The sequence below is a fragment of the Hemibagrus wyckioides genome, linkage group LG04 (genome assembly GCF_019097595.1).
Source record: "Hemibagrus wyckioides isolate EC202008001 linkage group LG04, SWU_Hwy_1.0, whole genome shotgun sequence".
Lineage (NCBI taxonomy): Eukaryota > Metazoa > Chordata > Actinopteri > Siluriformes > Bagridae > Hemibagrus > Hemibagrus wyckioides.
The window spans coordinates 22,817,786-22,840,021 of NC_080713.1; the positions used below are offsets into that span (position 1 = coordinate 22,817,786).

Genomic DNA, 22,236 nt, shown 5'->3' on the forward strand with positions numbered 1-22,236 from the left:
CATTTTTGTGAACATTTTTGTGAGCTCCAGCATCCCAGCTCAGCTCGGGTTACTGCCTGTGTGGTTTCACATGTGTGTGTGTGTGTGTGTCTCTGTGTGTGTGTGTGCCCTGCAATGAATTGGCATCAACTCCAGGCTGTCCTTGTGTCCAGAATTCCTGGGATAGAAGCATATCTGCTGTAAACCTGACCAGGAAGAACCAATTATTACAATAGAGAAGAGAAGAGAAGAGAAGAGAAGAGAAGAGAAGAGAAGAGAAGAGAAGAGAAGAGAAGAGAAGAGAAGAGCAGAGCAGAGAAGTCTGTCTAATGAATATGGCATTGAGCAGCATAACAACAAGCACAGTACCAGATGGAAGAGATGACTCTTTATGTGACCTCAATTCACCAGGGAACAGAAACCCTACAGTGCTGAAAGTTTGTTTGGGAATGATTGGCCCTCGAGCTGCAACACATTACTTTTAAGTGTTAGTGCCTTGATGGGGCATCAAGCGAAAGAGCAATTTTAACAGTTCCACAGTGGGATTCAGGTTCAGGCTAGGGCTATGGCATTAAAGATGATTTTTATTGCCAGAAGAAGATGACAGGGTTCCTTTCTCTGTATTGTTACACAAAATACCAGCAAACTGGGTGGCAACGTTTGACTTTCTAGACATGGAGACAGGGATGGAAAATGTGGAGACGTATTAGCAATGTACAACAGACAAAAAGAAAGTAAAGCAAAGAAAATACCATATATGAGGAACAGGTGACACATGAAGTATGGGTGAGGAGGAGAAAAAAAAACAGCAGCTTAGAGAAAATGACTGAACAGAGAGACAGAGAGAGGAAGGGGGAGGAGGGAAGGAGAAGAGAAAGAGAGAGAGGGCTTGGCTGGAGTCCATGTTAGCAGCAGGGGAGTGGAGCAGTCAGTAGGGGAGGATCACCGAGTGGCACGTGGAGAGGCAGTATTTCACTGAGCTGGAAGAGATACAGAGCTGCGGAGGAGGAGGAGAGAGAAAGAGAGAGAGAAGGTGGAGGCAAAAGACAAGCCTTCTTCTCCTTAGTAAGACAAGTGAGCAGTACACCTCGAGCGCTCCAAAATCAGCACAGACCTTGACTGACACACACTCATGCGTGCACACCCACACCCAGCACGTTTGAGGTTGTGGAATGCGCCTGCTGTGGTGGAGACTGACAGGGCAGGCAGCCAGCGTTGAGTCACAGCACTGCGCTTTCTATAGAAGAACACCGGCTGCGCCCTGGAAACACATACAGAAAGCTTTGCACATACAAAACACCCCTGAATACTACGGACATAACACAGATACCTCCACACCCAAGGATTAATGACTGATGAAACAGTGACTGCATGCAAGCCTGAACCGGGGCTGTCATCTCTGCTCTGGATGATGGATGCTCCTTGTCCTGGATGGTAGGCACTGAGGGACGTTTCAACAGGATTGTGTATACAGTGTGTGAGTGTCAGGATGGCGGCATGGATCTGGACCCTTGTACTTTGTGTGGCACTGTGGAGAGAGTCTTCTGTACACGGATTGAAGAACTATCCCAGATTACGGCTGTCCCATAAAGGTAAGGGATAAGGAGGCAACAGGTGTATAATAAAACGTTATATTTTTATTTAATAAACATTAACCTACATTAACTCTAAACGCTAATTTGGATTAGGGTATAATCCCATCTGAGTGTGTCCCTGCTTGAGGGGGTCTAATGATACGAGTGAGTGGGTTTTAATGCATGGCTTCCACTCTTCTTTACGTAGGCTGAACAGATTAACAGGATGCATAATTTACAAGGCTTTTCTAACATCCTGTCATTCCACATTTCTCAGATAATGCCTCATTAGATTCATTAGATCGAGAGTGAACTACGCTTCAGAAAAGAATGAGCTACATTAATTAAAAGGATGCAAATTATAAATTAGACAGTAATGGTTTATGGCCTTCCAGATTTCTTGTATGTCATTACTTATCACTTGAGTAATGTTTCAAATGCCTTTGTGCTTTGTTGCATTGGTTTATACCTTATTATTTTCACTGGAATGTATGGTGCTCTACTGCATGGTGTATTTTGGCATGACAGTGATATGAGATATATAGGCACTAATTAGAAATCGACCCTTGTAACAAAAAAAATCGCTAATTCATTTTGAATTTAATAGTGTGTTCACTATTATTAATGAATTTATTGATTAACTTTAATTAATTTTTCACCATGCAGTTTGTGAGAAGTTTTTATTACATGCCTTAAGTATCCAACAGCCATTATGTGCAAGTCAATTAAATAATTGATATTCACACAACCAATTTCTTTATAAATTGTATGTACATTTACTGCATATACTGTACGTACATGGATGTTGGAATATACAGTATGCCCAACCCTTATATCAGATTTCTTCAGTGCAATCTTGAATCTTAAATAAGCAAGATGAGAAAAAAAAGTGAATATTTTTCATTTATATATGTCCTAGGATTTTGCATAGTTTGTCCTGAAATCAGCACATACTATAGCATCAATTTCACTCCAGATGCTCATTTTTATAAACGATGCTCTCTTCCGTTCTGCATATTTCTCATTCCAGAGTGAATCCTTTATACATAACTTCTTTGACTTAAAAATATCAAGTGTTGTCCTTTATTGTTGTTTTCGCTCTATAGCATGGTGGTTGAGTTTCTACAATGTGGCTTTCTTTAAACTCTAGAGGTTCACTGACAGAGCGTCAGCCCCTTGCTTTGTTATGCTGGTGTCTATCTTTGGTGTTTATAGTATAAGATGAGGGCACTCTTTGTAGATAGCTTCATAGTCTACCATTAGGGAATCCTCTATGTGTGTGTAACTCCCACACTCTGATCGGATAGCTGTGGAAAGAATGCTGTATAAAAATCCACAGTGCAAAAATTATCATGTTTGAGAAGATGATGTGTGGACTGGAGATACTTATTAAATCTTTTGGTTGTTTTTTTTTTGCACTTCAACCATTTATGCACTGGAAATTGGAAGCTGGATGTTCTTCTTACAATATGGTGGATGATACCATGATAAAGCAGTAGAATTAAATACCTATGAGTCATAGCTAGGTGACTGACATGCTCAGAAGAATGGTTTTTTTTGCCTGTTCTGACGATACTGTTCTCTTACCTCCATTTGACTCCCTTTTATCAGCCGCTGACAGCAACACTCTCTTTCTCTCTATGCAAAACAGTCTATCTTTTACTGTTTACTTCACACTCCATTTCTCACCCGTTCCATCGCTCTGCTCTCTGCATGCCTGAACTGATAAATCGCGCTTTGCCAAAGCAGGGAAGTGTGTTCAGCGAGCATCCTATCATTACAGAATGAAAAACATTTGGCTTTTAAAGAGGTTGTCAATCTGTTGCCAGTGTGAGCAGCCAAAATCCTGTGGCATGTGCTAAGGGATTCACAGACCTTGGAGACACTTACAGGAGGAAGCCGTGTGGTTAGATTTCATGGGTTTCACCCTTGAGATATTAATATGTCTTAAATTATAGTCTGATTGAAAACAGGGAGGTAATTTCAGTCAGCTTTGCTGTAATCTGTCAGCAGCTGCAGAGTGCAAATTTAAATGTTTGCTGTAAGAGACCTGACAAGAAACTGTGGCAACATGCCTTTGGGCCTAATTTAGATTAATTAGACGTTCGTACAGCGTCTCTATTTTTTTAGCGCTGATTTTCTGTTTTACAACTTCCTTCACGACTGATCTTTGATTGCAGTTCCGTTTACCATCTGATTGCTGTTTTTATGTTAAACGTAATTGGATAGCACCTTTCATGGTACAGGTTGCTGTATCACCATCTCACAGATATTATGCCTGTCAATTCCAATTATTTTTTATTGCAATTGCAATTAGATCCTAGGACAATAATCCTGGATAAGCCTTATAGGGTGTTGTGTTGAGATACAAAATTACGTTTTAATATGTTGAGGATAAGTTAGGCAATTTGGTTTCATCAGAATAATCTCAGACATAATCTCTTTTTTAAATTCTTTGGCCAAGAAAGAAATAACAAATGTTTGAAAACATCTAACTTCTAATAACCTTGGATTGGACAAATCTCTCAACAATCAAATGTCTTAATGGAAGGAATTCATTGCTCAATCACCCTAGATTAGATCAACGCATGAACATATGGTAGGCTAGCTACGACTCTCTGTGGAATCTTTTAAGGAAAACAGAAGAAATAGCAATCTTGTTTATAAGGACAAAATTGCAAATTCATCAAATAATTCGTTCACGTAAACAAATGAATGGCTGTTACATGTTAAGGTTAAGTTCAAATATTGGGTTAATGGTCATAATAGGTCATTATTTGTATAAAACAGAATAAAATCACTCTTGCTTGTGCTATTTTGTGCAAATATTTCAGTAATCAGTGTGGTATGAGAGTAAAAACAGGCATAATCAAGCGCTATGTGTTGATCAATTGTTGCAGAATTTCAACATCTTAATTTCAAGTATCTATGATTAGAAAGGTTTTAAGTGTTTGGGTGGAGTTGCCTGGGTGGAACGCCACATTAGAAACTCAGCGGTAAACATTTTCAGTTTAAACTCATACAAACATAACTCTGAGGTTGGATATAACCACAGGAGTTGTGCAAGCTCTACAGTGTTTTAGGTTAACACATGGTTCTTCAAAGATTAGAAAGACAAACCATCCAATTTGGAGGCATGAAAATCGCTTGGCCCAAATCCTTCAAAGCACGTCAATGCTACATTCCTGGACCGACAGTCAGCTTGCATGCGTACTCTGGTATTTTGTAGAGAATTATATCATGAGGCTGGATTCCTTTCGGAATACTGAATTCGTCTCGATCATGCTTTCTTCCACCACACTGATGGGAGGGTAGATTCAGGGTGGCTTTTAAATCTCCAAGCGCAGTACATTTATCCCCAAATGAAAATTAGTTTAAATCTTTTCCAAACATTATTTCAAAACACTTCCACCTGGTTGTGCAGAGTGGGACTCTGTTTTAAGTGATGTCACGATGTTATGACAGAGTTCGAGTTTCTTGCATTACCTTGTATAAATAAATGTCTCTGGATGTACCACGGCGTCGTTGAACATTTACTTTTCACAAAATTTAAACACTGAGCAGCCCAAAAGCTCTCCAGAGCTTTCAGTATATGTTTAAGCTACTTAAGAGGAACCAGTTTCTAACATGTAGAAACTGTTGGCTGTGCCAGTAACAATGTTATGAACCACCATTTAACAATACCCACTTTTATAGTGGGCATTTGATTTTGCATAGAAGAAAATGTGTTTGTATAAAGCCTCAGCTTTAACTGGCTTATCATCATTAACAGTGTGCTAAACTGAAAGATTGCATTGCGGCGTTATACCACATGCTGCCAACGTACTAGTACCCTTGGTGTTATTTTACAGAACTTTTGGCAGTGGTGCAGATGGTAGCTGGTAGCATTAAGGTCTGTGCTTTGTTTTAAACCTGATAGCTTTAAACTGATATTCTAACAACCCAAAAGTCAGCTCAGGTTGCATGTAGGTTGAAACCATAATTGCTAGCGCTCCACCCCTGTCTGCAGTGTAATTTTAAACCAAGCTTTAAGTCAAATAAAAGCGTATCTATACTCCTGATGGCTTCAAATGATTTTGCTCAGTCATTTACTTAAAAGGCAGCAGATTGAGGAATCTTATTTTAACAAAGGCTATTTGTTTTTACCTGTGATATATGTGGTGAAAGGCAATGCCATTATCCAAATGTCCCTAACTGTGTTCTGATTTAAACCCCAAATAAGCATGGCCTAAACAAGACAAGCTATTTTGGTTTGTTTTTAGCTCTGACAGTTACTCAACCTCAGCTACATCACTCACATTCATAGCTGGTCCACAACTAGAGATGTGCAGAGGACTGTTTTTTAATCTCATGCATTTAACTGTTGGTCCCAGAATATTTTCTAACTAATTCAGCTGGTTCTATTTCACAATATACTGTATAAACACATTTTAAACCACCACATACCTGACCAAGCAGTTACTAAGGATGCTGTACATGCATTGTGTTTTCAGTACCGGTATTTCAGGAACTACTGATCTCGTGAGATTTTCATACACAACCGTCTTTAGAGTTTACAAAGAGCGGTACAAAATGTCCTTGTTGATTAGAGAGGTCAGAGGAAATTGGCCAGACTTGTTTGAACAGACAAGAAGTCTAAGAAAACTCAAATAGTCACTCTTTACAAATGTGCTGAGCAGAAATGCATATCGCGTATCACAAATGCATTTTTACTACGTTCGACTGTGTATCATTTTAGATTATAAATCATTTTGTCTATTAACTATGAAAGTTGGCTGTAATTGTGGTGTAATTAATAAAACAGTTGATGTGATGTTTGGGAATCCTAATTTCCCATCTTGGATGTTAAATGAAAAGAGGAGGATCTCTGCTGTGACAATAAATCTATTTTGCTTCCTGCCACTGCTGTAGGTAATTAATTAAAGTACTTCGGATACTGCTGAGTTCTGAGGCTGTAGCTCTGACCTCGTACACTTTCAACGGCGCAAGGACACATCCAGCAGATCTCTCTGTTTCTGTCTCTGCTATCACACCACCCCCTCTTCTTTTCTTGGCATGTCTCCTCAGTGCTAAAAGAGGTCTATTTACCCAATAAACCCATCACTTCCTTTCAAACATAGGAGCTAAGCGGTCGTCATGGAGACAACTTCATGGCGAGAAAAAAGGAGTGAGAGATATTGAGAGAAAGGGAGATAGAGATTAAGAGTTTGCTATAAACATCACTGGCAGTGCCATCAGCAGAGCAGACAGTGAAGCTGTACATATTGATGCAAGGACGACTTTCTGCCTGAAGCAAATGTGTGTCCTGAATTAGATGTCTCTACTGTGGCTCTTCTCTTATAAACTCAACCAGTGAACTCTCAGTCAGGTGCATGAAGGTCATCCCATCACTTCTTCTCTTTCTCATTAGGTCTCAGATCTGCTCCTCCCGGTCTAGCCAAAGCTTTCCTGTCCTTCAGTTTCCCATCGTCCTGTCAGCCCACACATTATGTCCACCCTTGTTCATGTGGCATTCATTTTGGGTTGTGACACCTCATTCAAACACTTCACAAAAGGCTGTAATGAAAACAGAGTAATTGTCTTTGACACTGATGAAACTTTCATCTGTCAGTTCTCCCACAGCAAGCCAGAGTGATAGGGCATATTCAGGCTGTTTTTTCTTTTCTTTTCAGAAAAGACGTTCATTCAGACCACTTGAATGCACAATTTTAAGGGTCCATGTTTCTCTTCAGGTCTCCTGCTGTCTCACTAGCAGTGTTAGATAGAGTAGAAAACTCAGACTTGTGTAAAAGTACAGCTACATTATTAATAAATGTAGAGATCAAGAAGATTACTTAAATCTACTTGTATAATTAATTCAGATATGACATTTTTTCAAATTTGACACAACTAATCCACAACTAATATGCTGCTTCTGTAGCTTACAACGTTCAATAACTAGCTAGCTAGCTTTTTCAAGTTAATTTATACATGATTCTAGCTAGGTAGTTAGCTATTTAATGAAGATGGTTTTATTCTGGAGGTCACCTACTGGCTATATCAGTACTTATTACTGATTATATTTAACATGACTGACATCTTAAGTTAATGCACTCCTTCATACTGTAAAACATCACAAGATCTGGCTGGCTAGTGTAAATAGGTTGGACACTATGTCATGAAATGCTGAGACATGCACTCATAATTTGCATATAAATATTAACTTTTTATATATTGAGCCTGGGATTCTCCTTCTGTGCCACTGTCTCAGACACTGCTGCTGCTGCTGACTAAGCATTTGGTGCCTGAACTATAGACTTGGACTGGATCTTGAAAATTCATCATTTAATATTCGAACATACTGTCTATTTGTCTATTAAATTGTCAGAAAGTCTTCTGGGGTTAAATGCATTATTATTTATGTACTTTGCAACAGTAATTAAAAATAAATGAATTAAAGTTAAATGTAATTAAAAAAGTATATAGGTCAAGTAAACGTTCCGACTTAAATATATTCAAAATTATCTCTTCAATGAACCATGTTCACTGTTCTTAGTGTTTTAGTGGCATTTCCCCTGGGATGGCGTTTAAGCAAAAACCAATCATCTTTATGACCTCAGATGAATTGAAGCATAGCATCAATCACCAGGTTACTCTCACTGACTGGCAATTCTCTTTACAACACGCAAAGATTTACAATACGCTTTTAGTGTTCTGAAATCAATAACTCATTTTAATTTAAAGCTTTCCCTTGCCATCCCATGTACACTCTTCCCTCCTTTTCTGTCTTTCTTTTTTCATTTGAAGTGTGATTGGAGTAGACTTCGGTGCGTCCAAGACCAATTTCCTTTAAGCTTCCTGAGAGCTGACAGGGAACGTTTCTAGTCCAGGTGGAGAAAATAACAGGGAATTAAAAAGTGGGAAATTCCAGCAGTAAATCTTCAAAGCATTCCGTCGTACACGTGTATAGGCAGTGTGTATGATTTTAAGTGGAAATGTTCCTTCGATCATATAATCACAGGTTTTAATGTGAGAGGCATTTTTGAGATCTTTGAAAGATGTCACACGTGGCAAGGTCTTCGACAGAATTTGTAACATACAATTTTTATTTATTTATTTATTTATTTATTTATTTATTTATTTATTTATTTATTTACTCTAAACCATGGTTGAAAATGTAAAAAAAAAAAATGAAAATAAAATAAAATTAAATTAAAAAAAAAAAAAAATCAGTTCAACCCTAGACACTCTGCAGACATACTGAAACTATTATGTTTAATATTAAGAAGAAAAAAAATGATTTCCCTGTTTCCCATCTATCATTCCGTGACTACATTGTGACTTTGCAAGATTTCACTTTCAAGAGAATTGCTATTGATTTATGTGGTATAGTTACTCTAGGCTAATTGTTATCTCCAATCATTTCTATTAAGGTTACAAAATGTACAAATTGGATGTGAACCAAATGTGCAAATTAATTCAAACAGACTTCTCATTTTTAGAAACATTCGACATGACATTTTGTCTTCCATAAATGCTCAGCATGTATCCCTGGAGTTCTAAGGCTAAGCTTATGACTGATGCATGCCTCTTGTTTCTGAAGGAAGTGCACAGGCAGTGTGTGTTTGTACATCTGTCACTCACTTCAGTTAGCGCTGTATCAGAGCAGCAGGGAATCAGGGTTTATCTTGTAGCCATTGGGAAACAGCAGCTGAGTGTTATTTTTACTTCTGATGGTGTGTAAAGGTGGAATATCTGCCTGGAGGTCCATCGGCATTAGCAGGGACAACGAGCCAGAATAGGTGAGCAGGGTGAAAGGTCGAAATGTTCTGTTCCTGAATAAACTGAACAAAGAAATCCACAGGGTGATGGAGTGAGGATGCAGTGGGTGGTAGTATATTTAGTAAATGTTTATTATTATCCATGCAAATCAGTACTGATATTAGATGGGAAGGCTAAAAGCTAATATCTGTTAATAGCTCAACAATAAAAAATATTATGGTTTAATAAGGTCATATCAATGGGATAAAACACACACCCATATTTAAAGACAGAAGAGGATCTAGGGTTAGGGTTAGTATTTAATTAGTATGTAATCTGTTAGCCCAGACAGTTGTACATTCACAGCATCACCTCCTGAACCGTACATGTGACATCATATACTTTAATCTCAATGTCATCTTCTCTACTTAGATATCTCCTCGTTACAGTGTGATATCAGCATGTGGAGTCTCTCCTCTCTCTATCTGTGTCACAGCAGTGTTTAAAGAGGCAGTAAATGCTTTAATCTCACTCTCGATCAGACACGTCTACTATACAAAGACAAAACAGCTCACATGCAATGCGGTGCTGGATCTGAACTCTGTTCCATGATGGTAGCGAAAGCAGATTAAACCAGGTATTCTCCAAGATGGTTCAAGCTTCTTCTAGAGAAAATGAGATAAAGATTTTATAGTTAGAACATATATAGTATTTGATTAATATTTAGTTTGTCCATCAGATGTCTCAGGTATAATAAGGGTTAAATGTAAGGGAAAATTTAAATGGTGAGGATTTCTGTAAGAAGTTTATTTAACATTTATGGAAGAAAGTCTCTAGTATGTTTTGCATTATGGGAAAGTCATCCAGTTTCTCAGGGATATAACACATTATGTTCTTTTTTTCTCTTATTAATGTTATTAACAAACTGGTGAGAAAAAAATAATGTTTGTAGCTGCTATAACAAACATGATAACAGTAGTTTACTTGTCTCACAGATGATCCACAACATTAAACATGACTATAAATGGATAAAAAGTGTCATTTATTAAAAAAAGAAATGTCTAAAGAAGGTCTAAAGTAAATGTCCATTTCCAACAAAATCTGTCAAATGTATTTGCCTGCAGAATCCAGAAGAAATTGGGTTAAAATTCCTTAAGAACTGACCTGGTAAGACTTTCAGTGATGTCTGTCTTATGTTTAAAGTTATATTTTTTGCCGAATGCAACAGTTTTCAATTAGCGTTATATAATAACATATTCCACCTTATAAACATTCAACCACTTCTTCACATTGTGTACTGACAGACTTCAAGTGCCCTTAGGCTTTCATCCTAAACATCAAGAAATTCCTGATTTTCCACAGTACAGGAAATTCTATGGTAAAGTCTGTGGTAATCTTACATAAGCCACAGATGCGGTGGATTGTGATTCGACTGGAACACTGCAACACTGACGGCTGTGTTCTAAGGTTACTTAAGTCTACAAATCTGACTAGCGTCCTTGAATATTCCCCCTATAATTCTGTTCACCAGATAATAGCTTGAGAGCGAGTGCTTGATAAGCATATAGTGGGCAGAGCTCTGAAAATTGTAAAGCTGTGACCAAAAGTGACTTTTTTATAGACTGAAATATTACCACACATATGTTTGTAATTCTAGCTTTTGTGGGGCAATTCCACTGACTTGTGTGTTACTGTAGCTAAATAATTGTCTTGTCCTCATGTAGAAGTAATTGCTAAGAGGAAGAGAGGCTTGGCTGGTTAATTTCCTCTGGATAGGGAGTCATGACAGACCTAATTTGGCACAGACACACAGTACAAATAACACCAGTTACTGGGAATAATACCAGCCATACACAAGGCAGTGAAGGGTCTGCTGGTGTTCTGGAGCGCCCCAAAGGTATCATCTCTACAGGGCCATCTGGACTGCAGAGCACAGAGATCCCCCTGCTATTCAGGCCCACAGGAAATAAACTCCTCTGGGTTTCTGATCAGAGCAAAGAGCCTTCACCTCCTAAACCCTGCAGAGACATAGACTCAGTGACTGTTTATCATGCTGTTCAGTTTGATTACAGGGAAAAGATTTCAGGTGTGTGTCTGCGCACCAAATGTTTGTAGAGTGTCCTTCTCTTTCCTGAAGTGAATGCATAAATATTAATGAGGTAAAGCCAGAAGTTAATGTTCAAAATTCAGGTCACGCTGTTTATCAACAACAAAACCAATTTCGGCTCACAGTAAACAGGGTTTCGTGTGTGTGTGTGTGTGTGAGTGTGTGTGTGTGTGTGTGTTTTATCATATGTAAGGGGATTATTTGTTAGAATACATGATTATACAACTGGTTAAGCAACAATGATTGCTAATTAGGAAAGGAATAAAACATGATGGGATGAGTTGTTATAGAAAAAATAATCACAGTAGGTGAGGTAATGTGGAGAGGAGGGCTCTTACCTCTCCAAATGTGATTTTGACTGTATATTTGATTATATTATATATAAGTGAATTAATGAAGTGTTTTATTGCTCTTATACCATTACAACTTAATTTTTTTTTAAAGAAAGAATATCATACAATTTATCTGTACTTAGTTACATAGTCATCGTCTCACCAGCTTCTAGTTTTTCTCTCTTATGAATAGGACAAGACTTTCAAATCTTTGCCATGGCAGAAAACCTGATGTTACAGCTTTACTTCTGACAAAGCGCTGTGCAGAGTCCTTCCATAAAGGTTAAATAAATATGTCCTCACTGAAAACCTTACCATATCAGCAATTATACAGTCATACTTTGTTAGCATGTTTTAATCCATTTAATTCTAGGTTTAGATTATGCGCAGAGTCTGCAATACAAGTCTGTGATTAGCTGTAAATATAGTGTATTAGAGCAAGTGCAGCTAGAACTACCTTCAGAGCTGCTGTTATTGAATTGTACAGTAATCAACATCCCTTCCTTTCACAGGAACAGAACTGAAAGGGTTTATTGCACAGGCATCTTCAATCTCTTAGGATTTCATTACAAAAGAGGGCAGTGTCCTTTACGGTGCCAGAGAAAATGAATATGGGTATTGATTTCTGAGACTTTTACAACAAATCTGATCAGTGGTCTTAAGCATTTTACCTTCCCTTATCAATAGCAAGGCGGGATAGTTATTCTAGCCAATTGAGCAGTCCAGACATTCAGTCTGTGAAGGTGAATGCAGAGGTCAGGTTTCCAAATAGAGCATCAGCTTTGTGATAATTACTGAGGTTAGTGGGTTAACAAAGTCAGTATGGTCGTATAAAGAATCTGTGCTCTACTAACCGCCACCTGGGTTCCCAAATAACCTCCATTTCCCCATCCATCTTTTGATTAAGCGTAGCGAATTCCCTTTATCCAACTTAAATTCATCTTTACTGCTGGATTTTGCTTTATGGGCCTTCAGACCACATCATATGAGATGAAATAGCCAGGCAAAAAGGTCACGTAATGCAAGATTTACTGTATGGAGCTTCCTGTTAGATGGGAAGATTAAAATAAACTCAAAGTGACAGATAAAAGAGAGAAGTTCTTTTTCTCTGTGGGATGAAAGCATTTCCCTATCAGTGATAGCTGATAGCCCCATGAGTGAGGGGAATACACACACACACACACGCAGAGAGAGAGAGAGAGAGAGAGAGAGAGAGGGGGGCAGGGAGGGAGGGAGGAACAGACATACAGACAGACAGACAGGCCTGGGTAGCACATGTGGATAAGGATTTAAATGAAGGACTGATTCATTTCCCTTTCAATCTATATTCCATTACATATAATTTCCTGTATTAAACTACTACCCAGGCTTATTTTTTTTTCATTTATTTCCTCAATGACATGTGCAATATATATTCTTGAATAAAGTCATGCTTCAGTCTAATGTTTATAACAAAAAAAAAGGTGTATAAAGTAAATGGAGTCTAATGAAATCTAATTAAATAAAAAAAATACTAATTTTTTACTAATTACTTAGTAAAACTAGTTAGTAAACAATCAAATATATTTCTTTTTTCCCTTATATTTACTTCCTATGGGATATATAGACTGTTTTTTCCTGAATAGATGCATATTTTATGTCTGATATTGATAAATATATATATAAAAAGTGCAAGGGTGAGAAAATGAAAACGTTAACGGTGTGACATGAATTAGAGAAACATTAGGACATAAGTGTTGTAATATCCCCTGTTCCAGTGTTCCTGGTCCAGTTAGACCATTCTAACTATTAACTTTTTTTATGACATTGTTTTACAATACACACAACAAGTTTTTCATTGGATTGACTGCCATAGAATTACTTTACTAAAATCAGCTCAATGCAGAGGAAATAGGAACGTTAGTAATAAATTAATACAGAATATAGTATATTTCTGATCATTGTTAGCATAAGTATGACTGACAAGATAAGTCATATTATTAATGAACAAGAGTTTATTTAAGATCAATGCTTATTTGGAAATAAGCAAAAAAAAAAAAAAAAAAAAGTCTGATCACCCAGAGCACTGTAGCCTTGATGTGGATTTTAATAAAGGGTGTTGGATTTCTTTTCGGAGTCTCTCTTGCTCTACCACTCCCCTTAAGACCTGAATGGTGTGACCCTTGCCTAGGCCTGAAGCTCTCCGTCAGTTTCTATTATGGCAAGTTTCAAACACTCACTGCCTTAGGGGGAGTTTGAGGTTTGCTTTTGGCTTGCGGTGGGACATTTGTAACATGCTGTTTGTTCAAGCTGTACTTCCCCTTCATAAACAGTAATGAGCCGCATGCCTCTTCATCAAGACTAGAGCTGATGAATGGAGCACAGCAGGTCATGTTGAGGTGGATGACCCTTTTAATGCATATGATGCACAGCCTAGAGTTAGAGTCTCTCTAATTTATCTGGCTTAAATTACTGTACGCTGTTGTTTTTGAAGCCGCAAGGATGAGGTCAAAAAAATAGATGAGTAAGAGGCTCGTAATGAAATTAAACAGACGATGGTCCCCCTGGGTTGTGTCCTATATATTATGTCCTCGTCTTACATAAACCAAAAGGCAAATCAAATAAGCATCAACAGGACACTTGAGTCAGAGTGGAACATGTGGACTGGTTTGAAAAAATGAAAAGCAATTATCACAGTTGTTCATTTTATTTTTTCTCACATGTATTAGCTGGCTGTGCCGTAACTTTCACCTTAAGGTATGTGACACTATTAGCCTCAATTTCACGGCCCTCTTTTCCGTCTTCGGTCAATAGAGAGATCTCCTGCTGCGGGGCACGGGTGGAGATGGTTTAGAGGTTAAGGCTTAAAACAGTGGGGTGACTGTAATTTTGAACAGCTTGCAGCCAAAATACAATCCAGGACAATTACCATGAACATGCACACATCACATGGATAGTGTTAAGGACTGTGATGAGAAAGAGAAGTTTCTGTTTAAGACTTTCTAAAAGGAACCAACACTGTTGAAATCCATTAATCTATCTTCAATATATACACAAAAGCATTTGGACACCTGACCCCCACATCCATATGTGTTTGTTGATCTTCTCATTCCAGATTTAGGCCTCAATTACTGTTATAATAAGTCACTCGTCTGGAAAGGCTTTTCACTAGATTTTGTGGGATTTGTGTTCATTCAGCCACAAGGACATTAGTGAGGTCAGTCACTGATGTTGGGTGTGGAGGCCTGGGGTGAAGTCAGTGCTTTGAATTCATCCCAGAGACCTTCAGTGGTGTTCTGTGCAGGACTCTCAAGGTTTTCCACTCCAATCTTGGCAAATCGTGTATTCAAAGACCTCGCTTTGGTGGTCAGCTGTCCACAAACCTTTGGCCAAATTGTGTATCTAGCTTATTTCTTTTCTTATCTTGTTTCCTCTTGACCTGTCCTCCTGTTATATTTGATCTGTCAACTAAAGCAACTGGTGAGCCTTTGAAACAAGCAGCTCAGCAGGGAGCAGCTTCTGACTATGCCTCTTTGTGTGTGTGTATGTGTGTGTTGCCCAGTAAGGTATTAGCCTGGTATTTTTGACACTAAATCAGTTGATCAGCTACAGATTTCTTAGGAACTCCTATTTTCATAGGAGTGTATGACCACTTGGCCAACAAACACACACACACATACACACACACACACCCACCTTATCTGGACTGCTTTAAATTACAGCTTGGCAGGGACCCAGGTGCACATGTACACACACAGACACACACAGACACACACACACACATACACAGCCAAAATGCCATAAGTTGTTGACACCATTACACCTTGTTTATCAGTCCTTTCCATCTCTCTCACACAGAGATGCTCCTCTGAGAAGCACTGTGTTTAGCTGTGCGTTTAATTATGGCATGACTAATCCTTCTGCTTCTTCAGCTGTATGGGCTCTCACACTGAGCTTGCCACAGGAGATATTATGTGCGCTGGAGTAGACAAGAATACTCCTGACTCTTACAACACTGTCATGTCTCTCACATTCTCCAGCATATGGTATTCTCATAAAAATCATTCAGTTCATTCCTCAATTATGACACTTACGGTGTTCGTTCTGTGTGTCTGTGTGCAGAGCTGTGGGAGTTGAACAGGACATGGGTGTTCCAGGCAACAGAAGGGAGTCTGCAGCACTACAGCATGCTGCTGGATGAGACTCGGGAGAGGCTGATTATTGGAGGGAAAAACACACTGTACTCTCTTAACCTGGACAGAGTCAGTGAGCCTCATAGAGAGGTAGGTGTGTGTGTGTGTGTTTTTGTGTGTGAAAGTCTGATGCAAACTTCAGACTTTCATATCTTTGATACACATTCATGCACTATGAAAACAGTGGAGTTCAAAGTGGTTCTGTGAACCATATAATCAATGATAATAATAAATCTAAAACAATAAATGCTAGCTAGGTAGCTAATAACAGCATAGTTACTTAACAGCAGTACAACAGGCATTTTTCTTTTATATCAGCAAAGTGCTTTATCAATGAAAAAAATGTAAATGTATGTGTTATACAGCAAATATATATATTTATACATTTAATAACAATATTCATAACCCAACCCAAGCCAGATAATCTTTATAATGACATATACATTACTACATTACTAGGGATTAAATACTACAAAATATTACATACTGCATTAAAGAAATGCTTTTGTTGTTGTTGTTGTTGTTTCCTTTTTTCCCTCTTTTTCTTTTCAGCAATACATAGTTAACTGGCCTAATATTTTTATTCATGAAGTAACAGGAAAACAGGGTGGCAGTGCACACAGAAAGGGTCTAAAATGGTGCTTTCAGCTCAGATGTAAACATACAAAGGTTAATTAGAAAGTTTTCCTCTAAAAGGTAGTCAGTTTCCATGGTTTAAAGGGTGGTTGTTTAGTTTTGGTCAGAAGAACACAGACAGTGCTACTGTGTGGACCTGCCCTTAACCTCAGGGCCTTGAAATCTAGCCAGCTAAGTTTCTGTGTTTAATTTGATTTAATTCAATAAGGAACGGGAGTTTGGAAACAACGCTGTCTAGAAGCACATTTTACAATGAGCACTGCTGTTCATGACGTAATCGTTTAGGAGAAATGTTCCATGTTCTTTAGTGACCTTGTTCACTGTCTCTGTCTGTGTCTGTCTTAGATTCACTGGGCTAGCTCTGAGGAGCAGGTGGAGGACTGTCTCATGCAGGGCAGGGAGAAGGTACATTGTCGGCGACTGTGTAAAAAAAAGAATAGATTTTCTCTTGCTTTAAGGTGACATGTTGTAAAGTATGTCATCCTGCCTTTTTCCCCAGCCGGAGTGTGCTAACTACGTCAAGCTTATCCAGCCATATAACAGCACTCATCTGCTGGCATGCGGCACTGGAGCCTTCAGCCCGATGTGTGCCTATATCAGAGTCAGCCATGGAGCAGAGGTAGGGCAGCTTCTCTCAACAGCTTCCATATCATTGTTTCAACACTCAAATGTTCTATAAATGCGACACAAGCAAAAATCCCTCACATAATTCCTTTATTTCTATTCTGGACAGAAGTACATGTACCGTACCTATGTCTGTTTTCTTCTTCTTTCACCTAAAACATTTGAATTCTGCTCAATACAGAAGAGAAGAATCTCTTCTTTCTTCTAGTCACTACATTTCCAAACACTACATTACATTACACGTTTCTTAATAATTATTTATGTATTAAGTCATAAGATGACTTTTCTTAAAAACTCTAAACCTTAACAGATGTGAAGGCAAATACGAGACCTTATACCCTTTTTTATTTCTCATAGCTATTTGTACTGTGACAGCTAACTATTAGCATTTGTGTTATTAGCATTACTAGCTAACATTTGAGAGACTGGGAATAAAGCTGTAGGGAGTTAGAGTTAACCCTAGCCTATATTTTCCGAAGGTATTTGGTTCTTTGGTAAAAGAAGCACTAATTTACCATCAGTAACTAAAATAAGTGTGTGATTTGAGGAAGATGTCTTCTGAGAATCGTCTTCACACTTTAATACTTTAAGTAAGTGTAATAGTTTTTACTGTCTGAAGTGAAGTTGATAAAGAATTCAGGTACTTTTCCTCCTATAAGGATGACAAACAGCAAGATCTTTATTCCTGGTCAGGCAAACATGGAAAAACATGTTCTGATGGCTGTGTTAACATGATTAAAGCCATAGATTAAGACTGAAGATTTGTGCACATAAGAAAGCAGCCTGTTTTCAGAATAGTTATACTGTATGCGTGTCTGAGGCAGATGGGTGTAGTCAGAAGCGGCATGATGGTCAGTGAAATGCTTTGGTCCTCTCTGTTGATCATTAACCAACATGTGTCTTGGAATGGATACGTTTTCCTCTGTTAGAGGATTTGTCCGTGACTCATAAGACTCGCAGTATTCCTCGTACCAGATAAAACAATACATGCTGGAAACTTCTTATCCAACCACAGTGTCGTGAGAGCGGTTAAATCCACCATATAGATTTTGAATCTCGCATAAATAATTAGAGAAAACTGATCAGATGTAGACCCAAGACTGCCACTTATTCAATTCATACTTAATGTAGAAAAAAGTGATGGTGTTGACAGTCAGGGCTCTACTGTAGACCACTTAAAAAAGGAATTTGTTTAGGCTTCAGTGATGGGACGTTTCATCCTTCTCACTCTGTTCAAATCCATGACTAAACATTCAGGCAACCAAAAACAAACAGTCTCATCCTCTCTGGAGAATGCCAGCCAAATTACAGAGTGGCTAATCACAGGGAATGAAGGTTTATTTGAAGCAAAAAAGCAATGTTTAGAAGAAACATAAAAGGCTGAGGAGTAAAAAGCTTTTTTTTTTTCTTTATATGTTAGAGACCTCTGGCTGGCCTGAACCACTTTTACACAATCATTGTATTGTGTTGTGTCTCTCCTCCCATTGTCTTTAAACCTGTGTGTCATGTATAGTCGATGCCATGTTCATATGTTACGATTAGAAGAACCGCAGTTTGAACTGGTGCTGTGGTTTGACCCTAAAGTCTGGGCTCAGTCCTAATAACTATTTAATTCATCATTAACTGTATCAAAATGCAATAAAACTTTATATTGAAACATAAAAAAAAATTGACTTTCTTGTTAAATTAAAAGTAATACAATACATGTGCATACTATTTTTGTTTAAAACTTCTATGTTTACATAACATAATGTGTATTCAGTGTGAGGAGTTAATCAAATAAACCAAACTTTACTTACAACATCATCAGCAAAACATAATTAAAATAATATTCATACATAAACTTAAAAAAATAAATAAATAAATAAATAAATAAACATCCAAAGTAAGAAAGAAAGAAAGAAAGAAAGAAAGGCAAAAAACGTTTAAATGTTCTTCATAACCAGTAAAATAAAGAGTAGATACTTATACACGTCCTTTCCTGTGCTCTTTATGCTGCGGGTGAGGTTCTCATGCTCATTTCCTTAGGGAGAAGTTGCAAGTTTGCCTTTGGCTTGTGGTAAGGGGCAGGAGATCAGAGCGAGAGTAATTAGAGGAGGCAGGTTTGAGCAGGGCACCTGATAACCCCAGCACTCAGCTGCAGGCAAAGAGGTAAACCACTCAAGCTAAGAGAAAAGCAATGAAGCAGTGAGCTACCAGAGTTACTGCACATGCATAATGTTCTCCACCCTCAAAATGCACAAAACAGATGGATATAAACACAGATCCACAAAATATAACTGTTGATACACTAACCCAGTCTGACACTCACACACAGTCGATGTAAGGTGAGGGTGAGCAGGGTGATGACATGCAGATGTTCATGTGATGACAAGTGAGACTGATCCAAGAGTGGACACAGAACAGAGCCGGAGTGAGAAGGAAACTCACAATGGATGGAATCTACACACACACACACACACACACACACACATGCCCAACTTAACCTGGTTGTGTCTTGTACCTCAAAATACACAGTAACATCGCAGCCTTCTGCTCACTTTAACACCAATATGACACATCACCCACTTCTGCACTCCATTAAACAGACCAGTTCACATCCCCATTTCACATCAACATCCCACATTTTCCTGTGTTTATTTCCATTATTCAGAATGAATATATTAGAAACTGACATGAATTCAAATACAAATAACAGACACACCATTTAATTATTGCCTTGTTCCGGAACTACTGATTAAAACTAGGAATGGACTTCAGGACTGTTTTCATTTTCAAAATAGTTTTCCAGGTTTTTTGAGGACAAAAAGAGAAAAGAAAAGAAAAAAAAAAAAACCATCTGGTTTAGGCCATACCAAACTGTGCTAACATAAGTCACCACCGCATCTCACTAGGCTAAATTGAAAATAATTATCATAATTTTTCATAAGTATTTTGGACATATTCTACCAAATGTATACAAGACAGCATCCTGGTCACTTTGAGTCTAATTGTAAAGATATTAGAGAAGCTATTCACTGTGCATACTACATAAAATTGAGAATGCATTTTGAAATACAAATGTCATAATGTCAAGACATTTTATTGCATTTCTACTCACACAAGTAGGCCTATGTTCTTACTGTAGGGGGAAAATACAAAAAAACTTTTACACACACACACACACACACACACACAAAACTACAAACTACAAACCATATGCCCTGCAAATGTGAACCATGTGTTTGAGTGAGTGAGAGAGAAAGAGAGAGAGAGAGAGAGACAGAGACAGAGACACAGAGAGACAGAGAGAGAGAGATCCAGGTTCACTTATTTCATGTCAGAGAACAACACTGGTAGCTGTGATGCTTAAATGATACTGCTTCTCTTGTCTAAAGTTAGTTATCGAGTCAATGGTCAATGGTCCACATTCATTTCAAGATGTGAATGAATGGCCAGCACATACTGACACAGTTTATCTATTTAGGTGGATTTATTTGGTTATTTATTAGCTATTAACTAAACAGTAAGACTGTGGAGGATAAACAAAAGCAGTGCTGAACTATTAGCCTAACTGCATGTTTGATTCATAAAGGTTTCCAATGACTTATTTGTACATTATAACCTATAATATAAAGCTAATTTAAACACTTTATACGCTATGTAGCATTTTCAAAGCAATACTCACCAGATTAAAAGGACATTATTAAAAAACAGCAATTAAACATGGCCTGACTATTCTATTAATTTATTGTATTTTCAAAGACAGGAAAGGTGATTTTTTTAAAGCTGTACTTCAGTAAGAAAAATATTTAGGTCATCCACTGGTGTGTATAGGATGGTCTGTAGAGAGAGTGTGTGTGTGGCTTCTCTTCCAGAATTCTCATTTCACTGTCCACTTATTCACCTGGATGTAATATTTCCCCCCGAGATGCAGTGTGGAAGTGTGAAATGGAGGTGGAGGTGGAGGTGTGTGTGGTGTGATGGATAGGTTGTGTAATACATCCTGATAGTGACAGTGTGAATAGATTAGGATGTGTGATAGGCTGCATTATATGCTGACAGGCTGACTGATGCCTCACTCTCTGTGATCTTCTGCCCGTCCTGCCCCTGATCTGTGTTTATGGGAATGGCTTGAAACCATTTTCTACAAACCACGTCAGGCCAAATCTGATCAGTGTGTCAGATAAGAGGACACACTGAACACAGACACACTGGATTTAGAGTCCTGTTCTGTGGGTTTAGGGTATTGTTAGAGGGTTGCAGTGCTTCTTTCAAAGACATATGTCAAACTATTCAAAAAGATTGTTACTAAATAAAGAAAAAAAAAATGAAATCCATAGTTGTACCCAGATACACTGTTCAGCAATTTAACATTAGATAAGCTAGCCAGCTAGCTAAACACAGCTGTGCTAATGATGTGATTATATGCTAATAACATCTTCCCATTTGACTTCAGTAGCTTGCCACATTTGTTTGCAAACTATTAAGTATTATATCATGTAATAAGAAACAGATTATGAAGCGAGCTAAACATATGGCACATGTTGCTAGCCAAGTCAATTTAGCTAATGAAATCTCTCCAATAGCTACTACAATAGCTTAGCTCTACTGCTAATATTATGAACAGTTCTAGTAAAAATAATACCACTACAATTAATGCTACAACATAAAGAAATTAAGACAGTAACACAGGGTAGTACAAATCCTGTCAAATAATAAGGAAGCATGAAAAACTGGCAACTTACTAGCTAGCAAAGATGTTCTAACAGCTGGTTTAACTAGGCTGGATATCTCTACAAGGTGTGTGTGTGTGTGTGTGTTTACATATTGCTAAAATGCTAGCTCATATTAGGCTACATATTATATAATGTAATTAAGACAAGCACTAGAAAGCTAGCTAGCATTAGGCTTATGTGCAGATTGGTTTCTAAATTTCTAGCAAAATAACATGAGGTACTTAAGAGTCTGAGGTTACTAACATTGGCCTAGCTATAGGCAAGGTTATTTGCAAGTTAGGTAACATGATACTGCGCAATAAAAACAGTAGCAAGGCTTGCTAGCATTTGTTTTTGTATTTGTTCTTATTCTCC

General features: G+C 37.9%; 1 protein-coding gene across 1 annotated transcript in view; it reads left to right on the forward strand.

The window, feature by feature from the left end:
* Positions 1–932: 932 nt before the first annotated feature.
* sema3e (sema domain, immunoglobulin domain (Ig), short basic domain, secreted, (semaphorin) 3E) overlaps positions 933–22,236 on the forward strand; it is a 37,275-nt gene continuing 15,971 nt past the window's right edge. The window contains exons 1-4 of the mRNA XM_058388213.1: positions 933–1,571; positions 15,834–15,994; positions 16,886–16,945; positions 17,040–17,159. Coding sequence (XP_058244196.1) covers positions 1,469–1,571; positions 15,834–15,994; positions 16,886–16,945; positions 17,040–17,159 — 444 coding nt within the window. The 5' untranslated portion in view covers positions 933–1,468. The remainder of the gene's footprint in view (positions 1,572–15,833; positions 15,995–16,885; positions 16,946–17,039; positions 17,160–22,236) is intronic.